Source organism: Macaca thibetana, chromosome 1 (assembly GCF_024542745.1).
Source record: "Macaca thibetana thibetana isolate TM-01 chromosome 1, ASM2454274v1, whole genome shotgun sequence".
Classification (NCBI taxonomy): domain Eukaryota; kingdom Metazoa; phylum Chordata; class Mammalia; order Primates; family Cercopithecidae; genus Macaca; species Macaca thibetana.
Window position 1 is genome coordinate 140,293,920 of NC_065578.1, and position 18,284 is coordinate 140,312,203.

The 18,284-nt window shown below is 39.7% G+C and overlaps 1 protein-coding gene across 1 annotated transcript in view; it reads left to right on the forward strand.

The window, feature by feature from the left end:
• The first annotated feature begins 266 nt into the window (after positions 1-266).
• The window catches only part of AIDA (axin interactor, dorsalization associated), a 42,610-nt gene continuing 24,592 nt past the window's right edge, over positions 267-18,284 (forward strand). The window contains exons 1-4 of the mRNA XM_050761400.1: positions 267-392; positions 8,454-8,523; positions 17,223-17,276; positions 17,643-17,697. Coding sequence (XP_050617357.1) covers positions 283-392; positions 8,454-8,523; positions 17,223-17,276; positions 17,643-17,697 — 289 coding nt within the window. The 5' untranslated portion in view covers positions 267-282. The remainder of the gene's footprint in view (positions 393-8,453; positions 8,524-17,222; positions 17,277-17,642; positions 17,698-18,284) is intronic.

Genomic DNA, 18,284 nt, shown 5'->3' on the forward strand with positions numbered 1-18,284 from the left:
GATGCCGCAATAGCTATGGCGGCCCTCGGCGGAGTGGGGCGGCCTCAACCTAACGCGGGGCGGGGCCTCGGGGGCGGGGTCTCGGCGGGGCGGTCGCTTTTGGAGCCGCAAAGTTTGGCTGTGGCGGCAAATGGGCTTGGGCGGCTCCTCGGCGGGTGGCGGTGGTGGCCGTAGCGGTTCCTCCTGGCCCTGTTAATGTCGGGGCCAGGCCCGGGGAGGATGGCGCCCTAGAACCCGGCCGTGCTGGGGTAGGGGCGGGAGGGGACGGGGTGGGGACCGGCCATGTCGGAGGTGACCCGGAGTCTGCTGCAGCGCTGGGGCGCCAGTTTTAGGAGAGGCGCCGACTTCGACTCCTGGGGCCAGCTGGTGGAGGCGATAGACGAGTATCAGATGTGAGTGACTAACCGCGGGAGCGGGCCAGACCGGCTCCAGTCGTGCGCCTCTCCCTTGTTTCTGTCGGTGTCTCTCATCACTGTATCTGCCAGCCAAGGCTTCTCAGGGTGGGGCCCCGCAGGCACTGAGGCTGAGATCCCTCGCCACCAGCCCCAGCGAGGCTGCTCTGGGGACAAGGGCTCCGCTTTCTGGGGTGACTCGCCTTCTTCCCCCTCCGCCTCCGCAGGGACAGTTCCATTCAACAGGTAGCCCTTCTTTCTTGGGGCGCCGGCCCTAGTAGGCTATCTACTTAGTTCCTTTCCACGGTCTCACGGGTCCACCACTTGGCAGTCAGTTTCCTTTCCTCCTCCTCTCCCAGGTTGCCCTTCCTCGATTTCCCTTTGAAATTCTCTGAGGAATACTTGTGTGTTCTCCGCCCACGTTCCAAGAATGAGTGGCCTTGCTCTGTGTGTGTCTTCCTCCTTCCATGTGTAGGAAAGGAGGGAACTGGTTGCGATTGAGGGGAGGGGGTTCCCCAGGAAGCAGCGAGGGCCAGGGATACCTCTTCTGCCAAAAGAAGGGTCTCCTCTCGCGCTCCTTCTCCACCCCTCTTTCTGGTGAGCCGTGTTTTCAGAATTCCACCTCGATTTCGTTTCGGTTTCTGGGACTGTTATTTGGTAGGCTCTGAGTCCCACCCACCCCCTCGCTCGGTTGCCTTGGGTGGAGTCCGCGCAGGATGTGAACAGAAGAGAGCAAAATGTGAATTAATGGACCACGCACTGGAGCACCACTCCCTCCTTGGATCCCTCCTCCTTTTCCTGTATATAATGTATAGCCGCAGGGTACAAGTGAGTACCAGTTTCCTTGAGCAACCTAAGACCAATTTCTTGCCCTTTCTGGTTTCCGCAGAAAACTTCAGGGATGTCTTAAAAAATAAAAGACAAGATTTATATACACATAAAACCTTGCTTAGGTTTTTGCACATTTTTCTGAACTTAAGAACTGTCTGCCAAAATGCTATTGTTTGCAAACTCGCCATTAATTATTCTTTGTTTAAAGCAAGTTATTGTTTGAGATTTCACTGAGTATTAAACCATGTATGAGTAGAATAACCCGGCCTTCCCCACCACCCCCTCTCCGCCCCTGACACACAATGATTTCTGGAAAGAATAAACGCTTCGTACTTGGAAGATCTAAACTCTTAGCCTGTCCCCACAATAGTTGTTTTTATCTATTAAGGTAATTTAAATCTGTAGGTACTGACTTTGAATTGCCTGTAGTTTCAAAAAGCTCCGACAAAAACCCGTGCCCTGGGCCATTTTGTGATGTGTAACAACTAGTAGCATTTGTTTTGCACTTTCACATGATTTCATTTGCTCTTGCAATAACCCAGTGAGAATATAATTATTCTCATTTTACGAAATGAGGAAAACTGAAGCTCAGGTTAAACAGATTACTCAGGTCACAAGCTGATACCACTGAAATCTGGGATTTAAAGAAGAAAATCCAAATCCTATTTCTACTACAGAGCGCTTAAGATGCACTGAGAGTAATTCTGTAAGTGAATTAGACAAATTATAAGATTTTCTTTATTACCGGAGCACACACCCTTCCATACTGCAGCCAATTAGACAGTAAGCACCTGTGTATACCCATTCTGTATATTAACTAATATTGCATAGCTTGAAATAGAAAGCCATATCTTACTTGTGATGTGAGACCTAGCAGCTGTTGACACTGGGCGGCTGACTTCACAATGGAAAGTGAAGAATACCATGTCCAATTGAAATTACAAAGGAAAATTGAAAATGCAAGCTGTTTAGTGTGAATTTCTAGGAACATGAAGGTGAGGGTGATAGGCACGTGCAAATCCATTGTTGGACCTCGGTACTAACCACTGAACTTCATGATTCTAGCAGTCCTCAAATTATAAAACCTGCCAGGGTCAAATTTCAATGAAGACATGTAATGATTGGCTTAATTCTGTAAACATGTAGGCTACATATAAAATGAGGTCAAGAGTTTAAAATTACTTAATATATCCAGAAATGAATGCAAATTATCTTTTTCATTTGAAATACCTGGGAGGAAAGGCTGCAGCAAAAGACATGAATTGAGGGCCACTATAATGATGTAAACAAGAATTGACAGGATTTAGTTATTGACTGGATATCGAGGGTGTAGAAGGAGGAAGAGTCTAGGATAATTGGGATTTCTAACTGGGTAGGCAGCAGTCTTTTTATAGCCATACAACATACAGGAGCTGCTTTATGGGAGGGATGTAGGGGGAGAGATGGTACATATCTGTATTATCATACTATCTCAGATAGTATGATAGTACATATCTGTATTATTACTACAGTAGTAATACTGTAGCTTAAACAATTTCATTACTCAACAAGTAAGGGTTGGGGATACAAAGATGAATAAAATTTGATTTCTGCCCTCAAAGCACTGAGAATCCAATGGAAGATTTTGGAGTAACTGGGTGTTGCAATTATAGAAGTATGAAAAGAGTAAGTGCTCCCACATTCCTTGCTATTTCCTGAAACGTAGTTCTGCCTTAGGGCTCTTGTATTTTTTTTTCTGGGACACTTTTTCCCCCATTATCTGTTTGGGTCACTTCCTCACCTCCTTCAAGTCTTTGTTCAAATATCCTCAGTGAGGTTCTCTCTGGCCACACCCTGTTTAAAATTGCAAAGTCTCTTGTCCACCCCCACTGCCTCTATCTCAGTTTCACACCTCCTGTTCTCCATCCTGCTTCATTTTTTTCCATGGTACTTACCACAATAGAAAATATATTTTCTTTTGTTGTTGTTGTTTCTGTTGTTTTTTCTGAGACAGAGTCTTGCTCTGTCACCCAGGCTGGAGTGCAGTGGCATGATCTCGGCTCACTGCAACCTGTGCCTCCCGGGTTCAAGCAGTTCTCCTGCCTCAGCCTCCTGAGTAGCTGGGATTACAGGTGCACACCACCACGCCCAGCTAGTTTTTGTATTTTTAGTAGAGACGAGGTTTCACCATCTTGGCCAGGCTGGTCTTGAACTCCTAACCTTGTGATCTACCCGCCTCGGCCTCCCAGAGTGCTGAGATTACAGGGGTGAGCCACCGTGCCCAACCACAGTCAAAAGTATATTTTCCGTATTTGTTTTGTTTACTGTCTCTCTCCCCACTGGATTGTAAGCTCTTGGAGGGTAGAGTATGGGCATATGTTGCAGGGTGTTGGGACGCTGTCTATTTTGTTCTCTACTGTATACTTAGTGTCCAGAGTAGTAATAGGCTCTCCACATGTCATTATTTGTTTAGATATTATGTAGTTATTCTATTGAATGGATGAATTTAGGAGTATGCTATGGGAGCATTAAGGAGTCGATGCCAAACTACAATTGGAAGACTTTAATTCTGTCAAGACTAAAATAGTCATCCAAAGTATTAGATGGTCAATTAAAAGTAACTGCATTTCGCTATTTGGGGATATGTGGCCCCTAACTTATGATGGAGTGGCACAGAAACTGTTGCTCAGAATCAGGCATTTCACAGGATCAATCCTGAGGTATTTATCTAGCACATGGATACTCAGTAAATATCTGCTAACTAGTCGGGTGTGGTGGCTCACGCCTGTCACTTTGGGAAGCTGAGGCGGGCAGATCAGTTGAGGTCAGGAGTTCAAGACCAGCCTGGCCAACATGGCGAAACCCCCTCTGTACTAAAAATACAAAAAAAATTAGCCGGGCGTGCTGGTTTGTGCCTGTGCCCCAGCTGCTCAGGAGACTGAGACACAATCATTGCTCGAACCCAGGAGGTGGAGGTTGCAGTGAGCGGAGATCGTGCCACTGCACTCCAGCCTGGGTGACTGAGCAAGACTCTGTCTTAAAAAAACAAAGAAGTATCTGCTAAGTGAATCGATGAGTCTGAAGACTGGATAATGGCCACTTGTCTTTTTTTTTTTTTGAGACAGAGTCTCACTCTGTCGCCTAGGCTGGAGTGCAGTGGTGCAATTTCAGCTAACTGCAACCTCCACCTCCCAGGTTTAAGCAATTCTTCTGCCTCCGCCTCCCGAGTAGCTGGGACTACAGGAGCATGCCACCACACCTGGCTAATTTTTTTTTTTATTTTTAGTAGAGATGAGGTTTCACCATGTTAGCCAGGCTGGTCTCAAACTCCTGATCTCAAGTGATCTGCCTGCCTCGGCCTCCCAAAGTACTGGGATTATAGGCAGGAGCCACTGGGCCCAGCCCTACTTGTCATTTTTGCTGTGTTTTATGTCTCTGCTGCTGAAAGTGTGGTCCCCAAATTGGTGATAGTCTACAAACTGTTACTGCTGTGCAGTAAGGTAAGGAAAGAAATTGAGAGTAAACATGTGGAAACTTTATAGCAACTTGACATCTCATGATATTTTTGAAATTGTATTTTATGTAAGTATTAGTCTAGAACAAATTTGGTGGAAAAGTGATCCTTTGCTACAGATGGTTTGAGAAGCACGAATTTCTGTGTCACGGAATGCTGTGGGGTTTCCAGGAGTTACTTATGTATGTGCTTAAGGTATGTTTAAAACTCTCCCTTGAGAATAGTCCTGTTTTACTTGTAGGCACCTTTGTATGGTGAGATGAGTCTCTAGAGAAGAATATTTGACAGATTTATTTCACTTTTCCTAATAGAATGTCAACTTTTATTTGCTCATCTAATATTCAGATCAGTAGATTTCCCTCAGTGGACAAAATCAGGTGTCACTTTGTCTTAAAATGGTATACTCATTTGTGGATATAGAAAATTAATTTTTCATGTCGGCTTGAAAAGTTCTTTTTAAGGCTGGGCGCACTGGCTCATGCCTGTAATCCCAGCACTTTGGGAGGCCTAGATGGGTAGAATACTTGAGCTCAGGAGTTCAAGACCAGCCTTGGCAACATGGCAAAACCCAGTCTCTACAAAACATACAAAAATTAACCTGATATGGTGGTGCTCACCTGTGGTCCCAGCTACTCAGGAGGCTGAGGTAGGAGGATTGCTTGAGCCCCGGAGACAGAGGTTGCAGTGAGCCAAGATCATGCCACTGTACTCCAGCCTGGGCAAGTTTTTTTTTTTTTTCCTGTCTCAAAAAAAAAGTTATTTTACAAACAACTTTATTGAGGTATAATTTATATACATGAAATTCATCTATTTTGCATGTACAATTTAATGATTTTTTTAGTGAAATTTACCAAGATGTGCAACCATCATTACAGATTTTAGAAAATTTCCATCACCCCCACAAGATACCTAGTGTTCATTTGCAGTCACTCTATATTCCCACTGTAGCCCCAGACAACCACTAATCTACGTTTTGTCTCTATAGATTTGTCTTTTCCAGACATTTTATATAATTTAAATCATGCAGTATGTGATTTTTTTTTTTTTTTTGAGGCGCAGTCTTGCTCTGTTACCCTGGCTGGAGTGCAGTGGGGTGATCTAGGCTCACTGTACCCTTTGCCTCCCGGGTTCGAGCGATTCTCCTGCCTCAGCCTCCCCAGTAGCTGGGATTACAGGCGCCGGCCACCATGCCCAGCTAATTTTCGTATTTTTAGTAGAGACGGGGGTTTCACCATGTTGGCTAGGCTGGTCTCGAACTCCTGACCTCAAGTGATCCATCTACTTTGGCCTCCCAAAGTGCTGGGATTACAGGCGTGAGCCACTCTGCCCAGCCTTGCATAATTTTTAATAGCATGATTCTGTTTGAATTGAGCATCCTTCCTTTCCCTATTGCCAATTAGCATTTGAACAGGAGTATAGCATTACACCCTTCTGACAGTGATTCTGCTTAGGTTGATGGCCACCACTGCAAATTATGTATAGAATTACTCAAAGAAAGAAACTCATTCCACACTGTAACTTCCCTGAGTTCAGGGATGTATAGATGTTGTTAAGGATACAGAGTATGGATTCCTTGGGAGTACTCCATGCAGGTGGTAGGCCAGTAAGAGTTAGAAAAGAAACCAAGTACAGAACAAAGACAATGGCTATGTTGTTTCTATTTGTATCTTTTCCTGTACAGAATACACAAAAAGTGAGTCTATGAATGACATTTTAGGGAAAATATGAGGCTTCCAGCTTTGGGAGAAAAGAAATAAATGAATGGAAGCAGTTCAACTAAGTAACACAGTGGAGCTATCTTGGAAATACTAAGTTTTTTTTTGTGGCTAATTCTGCTTTATGTTAAGGAGGATGCAAACCTTTCATAAATTGGATAGAGGCCAGGAAGAATAAGGTACTTTATGCCTTATCTTTAAAGACATGATTGCATAGAACTCCCATCTAGTACATTTTATTTGGAAACATAAACTATCTTCTGCAATTGGCTTGGTAGAGAATCTAGCACTTGCTACCCTTTGTATTCCTGTTCCTATTGCCCACACAGAATAGTACATAGTATGTTTGGGAGTTTAATGTTCGAATTCTTTTGCTAGTTTTTTCCCCTATATTTTTTAGAAATTGAGATAAATATCACATCACATGAAACTCACCAGTTTAAAGCATACAATTCCATGGTTTTTAGTGTATTCACGGTGTTGTGCAACCATTTCCACTGTCTAATTCCTGAACATTCCCATCACTCCCAAAAGAAACCCCATACTTGGTATCAGTTACTCTCAGTTCCCTCATCTCCTGGCCACCACTAATCTGCTTTTTGTCTCTGTGGATTGATCTGGTCTGGACATTTCATATAAATGGAATCATATCACATATAATCTTTTGCATCTGGCTTTTTTCATTTAGCATAATGTTTTTGAAGTTCATCTGTGTTACACATGTTAGTAGTACTTCATTCCTCTTTTTGACTGAATAATTTTCCATTGAATGGATATACCACATTTTGTTTATCCATTCATCAGTTGATGGACATTTTGGTTATTTTCACTTTTTGGCTATACATTTGTGTTCAATTTTTTTTTGTAAACATATATTTTTCAGTTCTTTTGGATATATACCTAGGATTTTGAAATTGCTGGGTCATACAGTAACTCTGTATTTAACTTTCTGAGGAATGGCCAAATTGTTTTCCACAGTGGCTGGTACCATTTTATGTTCCCACCAGCAATATCTGAGGGTTCCAGTTTTTCACATCCTGTCAGTACCTGTTATCTTCTCTCTCTTTCCCCCATAAGGATGCAGTTTCATTTTTAAAAAAATTGTACTCATTCTAGTGGGTATGAAGTGATATCTTATTGTGACTTTGATCTGCGTTTTCCTAATGACTAATAATGTTAATCATCTTTTCCTGTGTTTATTGACCATTTTATATCTTCTTTGGAGAGCTGTCTATTCAAATCCTTTGCCCAAAATTGGTCTTTGTATAGTTGAAACCATAGTTTTCTAGTTTAGTTTGTAAGGGGATTGACTTTTACAAACTAAACTGTATGGATTTTTTGCTGTCTCAGAAGTAGCTTTGGGTCCTCATTGTTGAGCTTGGACTAATAATATAGATCCATCCATTAAAAACTCATGCAAGGCCTAGCTGCTATTTGAAAGTGTAATGATAATTGGACAGACAATGATTTCTCTTGCTGATTGGTGGAGAATTTTCTTTATTTTCCATGAAAACATGTTTTCAAAAGTATATATTGATAGTAGGATGGATTATTACCACTTGTCATTGCTGTAATTTGGATTAGGACTAATTTTACTACCAAATTAATGATAGACTGATAAAGTATCTCTGGTTGGTATTATCACTGGTGCTCTCTGGAAGTGTTTAAGCAGAATCTGGACAACTACTTATTGGCTTATTATAGAATAAAGTCACCCATACTAAAGAAAGTTGGATTAGATGCCCTTTGAGATTCTTTCCAGCTCATTTTTACTGCCTAGAGCTGAAGTTTGTCCCAGTGAAATGGTATGAAAAGTATTGTATCTTACTTTCATCATCATTGTATAAAGAGTTTGGTTTTTTTTTTTTTTTTGGAAGAGTTTGATTCTCAGTGTAGATTTATATTTTAAAAACAGGACAAGATATAATTGTACTTCACATTGTTAAAAAGCTTTAAATTGTTACACTTTGTTGCAGTAGTTTGCTTTTCTTGCATTCTAAAGAACATGTTTTCTTCTTACAGATTAGCAAGACATCTCCAAAAAGAGGCCCAAGCTCAACACAATAATTCTGAATTCACAGAAGAACAAAAGGTACCATAAAATAATCTGTAGATATATCAGATTCCAAACAAAAAGTGTTTTGTCTTTTGAGTTCATTAAGCAAAACAAAAAACAACAAAACATAAACAAAAAACTGTTGTACTTAAGTAAAAAGAATGATACTGATTATGCTTTGCCTAACATTAAGTGATTATTTAGAGATATCATATGACTTATCACTTTAAGGCAATAAAATTGTTGTACTCAGCCATTTAGGCTTTGCTTAACTTTGCTTAACTTTAGTGGAGACTGTCCATGCTTTTGCTGAAGAGGGGGAGAACCCAATCCACACTTTGGTGAAGATTGGGGAAACCCAGAGACTGGGGTGTGTCTAGAGTCCTTGGGAAAATAGAAAGATTGTGGGTAGTTGCATTCCACCTCAACACTTATTTGATTCTGAACTTTCATAACTCCTATCTACCTCCTCTCAGAATGAACAGACACACACAAAAAACAAAAGACCAGGACAAACCAAAACACTTCTCCACTGAAAAAAATTAGTTCAAGTCAAGAATTCGGCATAAAAATCCATCTGCAAAATAAATGCATAAGGTTGCAAAATGTTTCAATTGTGCCTTTTCTCCTTGAATTAAATTTTTTGTGTGTCAAGTTGAGTCTCTAAACTGTTAGTTATTATGAAAAATGGGCAACTGAAGCTTTAAAAGAGAAGAAATGGGAGGAAACAACTCCCATTTTCTCTTGGCTCAGAGTATCTAGTGTTAAGTCAATGTTTAATCTTGTAGATAATGAAAAAAAATTGTCAGTCTATCCCCCATCTCCTAAGAAAAGTGTGAAAACTATGATGACTTAATTTGTTCTTACTTATTCTTTCTGTACAAAGGGAGTGGTAATGATTTTTTGCACACTTTTTTTTTTTTTTTTTTTTGAGACGGAGTCTTGTTTTGTCACCCAGGCTGGAGTGCAGTGGCAGGATCTCCACTCACTGCAAGCTCCGCTTCCTGGGTTCACACCATTCTCCTGCCTCAGCCTCCCGTGTAGCTGGGACTACAGGCGCCTGCCACCACGCCTGGCTCATTTTTTTAAATGTATTTTTAGTAGAGACGGGGTTTCACCGTGTTAGCCAGGATGGTCTCGATCTCCTGACCTCGTGATCTGCCTGTCTCGGCCTCCCAAAGTGCTGGGATTACAGGCGTGAGCCACCGTGCCCGGTCTTTTTGCACACTTTTACAGTAAGCCTAACAACATTCATTTTAGTCTATTCATCTATGTTCATTTGATTCTTATTTATAGGAGTTTGGGAAGAAGCCCCTAAAGATTAGGGGCTTACACAAGTTTGTATATTTGCATTTTAAAATATTTTACACATATTTCTTAACGCAGGTTTGTATATTTGCATTTTAAAAATATTTATGATCTACTTTATCTAATGTACTTTTTAATTTGGTATTTAAAAAAAATTACTACAATTTAAAAGAATTTTTTTTTCTTTTGGCTGGGTGCAGTAGCTCATGCCTGTAATCGCAGCACTTTGGGAGGCCGAGGTGGGCAGATCACTTGAGGTCAGGAGTTTGAGACCAGCCTGGCCAACATGGTGAAACCCCATCTCTACTAAAAATACAAAAATTAGCAAAGTGTAGTGGTGCGTGCCTGTAATCCCAGCTACTAGGGAGGCTGAGGCAAGAGAATCACTTGAACCCAGGAGGCAGAGGTTGCAATGAGCCGAGATAGGACCACTGCACTCCAGCCTGAGTGACAGCCAGAGCAAGACTCTTGTCTCGAAAATAAATAAATTAAAAAAAAAAAAGGAATATATTTTTTTCTTAGTAGTTCCTAGTATGCACAGTAGATATTAGGAGTCTTAGGATTTTAGCCCTGGAAAATAATGACCACAGCGGAAATGACTGATTAGCTTAAGGAAAGGAGCCTCTGTAAAATCTGAAATTTCTCTAGGAATTGATTAGGAAATGATCAGCTGGCATCACAGAATTGGGAGTTACGGTACCTAAATTTTGATAAACAGAATATCAGATAGCTACATATATAAATAGCTATCAGAATGTGTCATGAATATGGAAACAGAATGAAAACTCAGGGAATTAAAAAATGTTTAATCTTTAATCACCTGTTTGAGTTACTTACATCCTGTTTCCAACACTGAGGTATAGGATATATGAGCCACATGACCTCAAATATTAAGTGATTTGACCTAAAACACACTAAAAAATATATTTAAAAAAAAATACCACTGGGCATGGTGCCACGTGTTTGTAATCTTAGCACTTTGGGAGGTTGAGTTGGGAGGATTCTTTGAGCCCAGGAGTTCAAGACCAGCCTGGGCAACATGGTGAAACCCCATCTCTACTGAAAATACAAAAATTAGGTAGGCGTGGTGGTGTAAGCCTGTAGTTCCAGCTACTTGGGAGACTAAGGTGGGAGGATCACTTGAACTCGGGAGGCGGAGATTGCAGTGAGCTGAGATCATGCTACTATACTCCCGCCTGGGTGACACAGTGAGACCCTGTCTCAAAAAAAAAAAAAAAAAAAAATCAAGAAATGAGCCTATCATATAATGATTAGATTAATGAGAAAAAATTAACTTTTTCTTAATTTTCTTTAACTTTCTAAGGCTGAAGCTGGTGTTTGATAATGCTATTTAGTCTTAAATTTATAGCTTTTCCTTAGCAGCCACATGACCACTGTATTTTTGGCCACAGGAGGCAGCATGACTTAGAGGACAGAACTGAGACCTGGAATCAGAAGACTGGGAGTCTTGCTCTTGCTGTGGCTGTGGCCTTAATTTTCTTATGTACGAAATGAGGGACTGGAGAACTCTAAATGATCTTTAGAGTATCCCTGAATCTTCTCATGTCCTTTACTTTGAAGTGTTCTGCACCTCCTTCTTTACTAGAGGCCTGATTTCGGAGGCGTTTATTATTTATGATACCTGCCTAGGAGGCATTTGTGGCTGCCAGTTGAGACTACAGAGAGAGCTTGTGCCTGCCTGCCTATTCTATGGGCTTGGATAAGAAACCCCAAATCACTGTATACTACATTGTGAATATAAGACAAGTTGTATGACTTTAAAAGTTTAATTTTCTTTAAAAATGCAAGTAAAACATTCACAGTGGGCCAAAAAAAGTCATACTGATATGTAGGCCTTATTTCAATGTCACATAAGGAAGAAGTTATCAGAGGCTCTAAATTAGTAAATAATTAGAAAACGGAGATCTTCCAGGTGTATTCTGGGGAACATTGGTTCTGAAAAATTGATAGATGTTATTTGAACAGATAGAGTTCATGACTTCTTGCGACCTTTAGTATGCACATGTGTATGTTGAATATTTTAGAGTTTGGGCATGTAGTATTTTAAAATTTGTTTGCTTTTGGAAGTCTCCCTCTCCCTTCAAAGAACATTTCATTGAGTTTAGTGTTCTGAAACATATTATGGGAAATTTTGATATAAACTGTTGGATCTGCAAAATTAATTAAATGCCAGACCTAGCATGCAAGCCAAAGGAGAAAAAACTCAATTGTGTTTTCTTCAAAAGAGGAACATGGAGAATGTTCTTTACATTATGCTAAGCAAAATTGTTCTTTCTTGAATTGGAATTTTTATGCTTTTACTATTTTTAGTGTTTTCGTAGCAGTGACAAATCTTAGAATTATGCCAACCATTCAATAGTTTGTACAACTTTGAAAGAAGATTTAAAAAAAATAAATACTTTGGCCGGGCAGGGTGGCTCACGCCTATAATTGCAGCACTTTGGGAAGCCGAGTCAGGCGGATCACGAGGTCAGGAGATCGAGGATGGCCTGGCTAACACAGTGAAACCCCGTCTCTACTGAAAATACAAAAAATTAGCTGGACGTGGTGGCGGGCGCCTGTAGTCGCAGCTACTCGGGAGGCTGAGGCAACAGAATGGTGAGAACCCGGGAGGCGGAGCTTGCAGTGAGCCGAGATCAGTCCACTGCACTCCAGCATGGGCAACAGAGCGAGACTCCCTCTCAAAACAAGCAAACAAACAAAAACCATACTTTTAAAGTGCTTTTTTAATGAAACTTGTTACTGTCTAGCGCACAGTGAGCTCTTAAAAATATTTGATGGGCCAGGCATGGTGGTTTACGCCTGTAATCCCAGCACTTTGGGAGGCCGAGGCAGGCAGATCACCTGAGGTCTGGAGTTTGAGACCAGCCTGACCAACACGGAGAAACCCAGTCCCTACTAAAAATACAAAATTAGCTGGGTGTGGTGAGACATGCTTGTAATCCCAGCTACTTGGGAGACTGAGGCAGGAGAATTGTTTGAGTCCGGGAGGCAGAGGTTGCAGTGAGCCGAAATCACACCACTGCACTCCTGCCTAGTCAACAAGAGTGAAACTCCGTCTCAAAAAAAAAAAAAAAAAAAAAAAAATTGATGAATAAATGCTATTCTGTGTCTTAGGTGTTGATATTTATTCGCATGTGACTGTTATTTAAGACAAGATTAATTCTGATTTTTTAGATACATTCTCGTTTTTGAGAGAATAACTTACATTCATTTTCACGATATTTATTTTAAGTCTAACGAGCTCTAAAGCAGAACTACTGCTCTCTAAACTTTATTAATTGGTGATAAATAGTATGAAAACTTCATTTTTTTTATTCTTAATATTCTCGGCAATTTCTGGTGCAAAATTCATAACACTTATTTGGTCCTCTTTTATGATTAGTTCACTTAGCTTTCGTTTCAGTTCCTGATAGTGTTGTCATTATAACAACTGGGTTTAGTAACCAACGAATAGCTGCCAAAAGCTTTCATTCCACTGAATTCCGGACTTTGGTGTAGTAGATTTTCTCAAGTAAATTTCTGGACAGAATAGAATATCCTGTCTCATGATGCTTAGAAAGCATTTCCCTGTTTTGAGTCAAATTTGGTGGTAATAAGAATTCCAGCACTATCTGCTTGTTTTATATTTTATAAGGCTCTCCTTTCCACCCTTACCCTGATCTCTTCCCCCCCAGTTCTACCTTCACCACCTCCAGCTCCCAGCTAGACAGTAGATTACTGGCTGTTTGAATCTAAAAAATTAAGTCTGGATTAACTGAGAACATTCTACCTTATGTGTATTTTTTAAACCTATTTTTTCTTACACAGATTGAAGACATTTTAGCAAAATTAACTTAGCTCTTTAATTGTCCATTTCTATTCCATCTTTTCCTTTAACTGATCTTTTGAGCTGTCAATTTTCCTAGCAATCACAATCGCCAATATTTTGAAAATGAAAGCATTTTCCATTTTTATACCATATTGGATATGAGCAGTTAATTTGAGTGCTAATAATTCAAGTTTTAATTGTCAGTACATATACTCTGACACATGTGAACTTGTGCTTCTTAATCATTTTTCTGAGTCATCTGTTTCTAAGTGAAACAATTACAGTAGCAAGCGCTTGATTTTGATCTCAATACATTCTATATGTTTTAAAAGTTAATGCTATAGCCGAAATGATAGTGTTCTACTCCTTTTTAAATACTGAGGTTCGGTGTGGTTCCTTAAAATAGTTATGAATAATGCCTGTGGAGGTATTTTGCCATAGTTCAGTAGATTTCTGTATAAAAAACTGTTGCAGCCGGGTGCAGTGGCTCATGCCTGTAATCTCAGCACTTTGGGAGGCCGAGGTGGGCAAATCACCTAAGGTCAGGAGTTCGAGACCAGCCTGGCCGACATGGTGAAACCCTGTCTCTAATAAAAATACAAAAATTAGCTGGGCGCGGTGGTAGGTGCCTGTAATCCCAGCTACTCGGGAGGCTGAGGCAGGAGAATCGCTTGAGCCTGGGAGGCAGAGGTTGCAGAGAGCCGAGACCGTGCCACTGCGCTCCAGCCTGGGCAACAGAGCGAGAGTCCGTATATTAAAAACAAACAAACAACAACAACAACAACAAAAAACTGTTGCTTCTGCTTCAAGAAATGTTTAAATTTAAAATAGTTTATTAGTGGACTCATAGTTGTTAAACTACAACATTTTACCTTAAATGTTAAAAGCATGAAATCGCATGGATTTTATAGTAAAGAGAGGAAAAGAAAGTAATGCTTTAAAAGACTTAGTAATTGACATATCTCACTTAATACAGACAAAATTCTTTTTAAAAATCAGTTTTCAAAGAACATAAAAGTATAGCTAAATGGTATTGATATAGAAATATTGCTTTGTTGTATATATTGCTGTATCGCATAGAAGGCATTGCTGGTCTGCCACCATACCACCCTGAATGTGCCCAATCTCATCTGATCTCGGAGGCTAAGCAGGGTTGGTCCTGATTAATACTTGTATGGGAGAAGGCATTGATGCCTAGGGCAAGTTATTTAACCTCCCTGTGCTTCAGTTTTCACACTTTTAAAATGGTTGTATCTAACTCATAGAGTTATAGTGAGGATTAAATGAATTAATGTTTGTAAATCACTTAGGAGAGCCTGTCACTTACTAAGTGCTCAGTAGTTGTTAGCCATCACTATTACTATTATATTTATGTTTAGAATTATTTACTAGTTGTGTTAGAATTGAGTGGTGTGTTTGAATAACAATAATTTGAGGATGTTGGATTCTATGTAGAAAAGACTATTGCTGGTTTCTATGCAACAGTTTGAGAGTGAATAAATCTATGAATATCATGAAATCTTTTGTAGTTGCCATATATAAATGTAATTTTCAGATGTAATCTTTAAGTTTTCAGAACAAAATTGGACATCTTCTAAACTCTTGTATTGGGATTAAAAAGAATTTTTAGAGATTGTAGAGATGGTTCAATATTGTCACTTGTTCTTCGGCATCAAGTGATATCTTACTCAGTAGTGGTTTATTTTGTGAGTTGTTGTATCAGCCGTTTATTGTACATGCTGTAGTTATGTAGCGCCCACTTGCATAAGTGCTGGGGCCAGGACAGCACTTGTTACTCTTCTTTGCTCCTTATTCACCTTCCAAAGAAAATTGATAAAAGAGAAAACCACCAAGTCCAATTTACTAAACTTTTGCAAGTTATCAATACATTTAGAAAAACATGCTTTTTTCCTTCCCAGAATATTCATTGTGTAGGCATTGCAGACATTGTACATAAATACTTTTATGATCTGGATTTATTCCTAATAAAAACTTAAGAAGCATCTCTTTTGGAAGGACTTAAAAGCCTTGATGGACATAATTCAGCTGCCTGCCCTGATACATGTTTCTTATATGAATCTCTCTTTAATTTCCACCCTAGTTATTCCTATTTTTGTTCTGATTACTATTTACCTGGACAATTGAAATAACCTGATTGATTTTGCCTTTAGTCTTTGCCCTTTCCTACTTCAATCTATGTATACTTTTATTTCAATAGTCTTCTTTTTTTTGAGATGGAGTCTCACTCTGTTACCCAGGCTGGAGTGCAGTGGCGTGATTTCAGCTCACTGCAACCTCCACCTCCCAGGTTCAAGTGATTCTCTTGCCTCAGCCTTCCCAGTAGCTGGGATTACAGGCATTTGCAACCACACCCGGCTACTTTTTTGTATTTTTAGTGGAGACAGTTTCACCATGTTGGCCAGGCTGGTCTTGAACCCCCGACCTCAAGTAATCTGCCTGCCTCGGAGTCCCAAAGTGCTGGAATTACAGGCGTGCGCCACCACACCTGGCCACAGTAGTCTTCTTAAAGGGCAGATCTGAAAGAGTTTAAAAAAAAACAAAAAACAGGCCCGGCACGGTGGCTCAAGCCTGTAATCCCAGCACTTTGGGAGGCCGAGACGGGCGGATCACGAGGTCAGGAGATCGAGACCATCCTGGCTAACACAGTGAAACCCCGTCTCTACTAAAAATACAAAAACTTAGCCGGGCGAGGTGGCAGGCGCCTGTAGTCCCAGCTACTCGGGAGGCTGAGGCAGGAGAATGGCGTGAACCCGGGAGGCGGAGCTTGCAGTGAGCTGAGATCCCGCCATTGCACTCCAGCCTGGGTGACAGAGCGAGACTCCGTCTCAAAAAAAAAAAAAAAAAAAAAAGAAATCCTCCTGGTCATTGGGGCTTGATTCCTAATACAGATCTTGTTCTGTTTCTTTAGGTCATATAATGGCATATCTTGCTAAAGCTCATACAATCAAATGTCTGCTTTCTTTTATAATGATTCTGTATTTGTCTTATCTCTCCTAATACAACATGAGCTTATTAAAGGCAAATGCTATCTATGCCCTATTATTAATATCCATTTTACAGCTCATGTTATATAAAACAGATCCAACTATAAAATTTATCACCGTTTATCACAATATCAGTTTTGCTTAGTGTTGCCTATGTATTTAATTAAACAAGTTGGTGTTGGACTTAAGTCAAAATTAAATTAGTTATATCATTGTGCTAACTTTCAGATATTTTTAAGCCTTTTAGAAAGTGAATTTTAGGCTTTATGGAGAAGAAAAGGTGAAGCTTGGAACAGAAGATACCAGGCAGCCCTTCAAATCATATCTACAGCTGTCATCAAAGCAAACTTGAGTTAGAATTAGTTGTGGCACATTAGGTCAGGGGAGAATATATATACTCACCTTCTCTCCCTCATCCCAACCCTTTGCCTCTTATTTCTTTTCTCTGAAGTCTGAAAGATGCCAGAAAGAAATAAAGTTTAACTTATTTAAGAGAATTATGGATCTTTTATTAATAAAAATTAACTTGATGGTTTGAACTAACAGTTATGACAGTTTTGGTATTTATAGCTTTTTCTATTCCTCTACAGAAAACCATAGGCAAAATTGCAACATGCTTGGAATTGCGAAGTGCAGCTTTACAGGTAAGGAGTTTTTCTCCTCTCTTATACAAGGAAAATAAATTATTCTGCATTATTCTCATAAAACATTAGACATTAATTTCAAAAGCAGTATTGTCTCAGAAGTGTTTTATAACAGCATATATTAAATTCATACTTTTTAAGTTCATGTTTTGTACATTGTAAAATAAAATATATGACTTCAGTTTTTTCTGTTATTTTTGGCCTGAGTGTTCCAAAAATAAACAAAAACCAGTTTGAGACTTTTCATTTTCTACCTTGAAAGCAAGAAATAGATTCCTTTTGAATATTTGGTTCTTGCCGCTTAAAAGATAGGGTGCAGTGAAATCTTTGTAGTGCAAAGATGTAATATGCTTATTTTAAATTTAGTCCACACAGTCTCAAGAAGAATTTAAACTGGAGGACCTGAAGAAGCTAGAACCAAGTAAGTTTAAGTTTATATTTTTTTGTGATACTCCTTTGGAAAATTAATCTATTATAGATGTTAAGGCTATTTAACAAAGATTCTGATTTGATTTATTTCTGTTAATATCTAGTCCTATGTGATTTTTTTTGGGTGCTTTTGTTACTTCTGTAACATTTATAGTAATTATTTTTTGGATTTTATCTTCGCTATAGAATGTATGAGGTTGTACCTCATCTAAATGTGTATTAGCCTTTATTTTGTCTTGCTCACTTTAATAAAACCACAGTTACTTTGGTAAACATTTGCAGCAGCATCTAGTGGAGGAAGTAAAGCTTTAGTCATTGATGCCCATTTACACTACATGTCATTGAAAACTACAGTCCAGCTGTTGGAGCTGCTCTGCAAAATATTTTTTTGTTGTCTTCATTTTCCTTTCTCTTTAAAACTTTTTTGAAGTAAATAATTTATTCAAATGTTTTGGTGGTTAGCGTGCTGCCACGTAAAGCTTTTTTGCTAATTCGGATGAATGTTCTTTGCAATATGGGCAAATGCACAAGAGTTGAATATAAAACTGAATCTAAGTCAGTATTCTCATTTTTCATTGA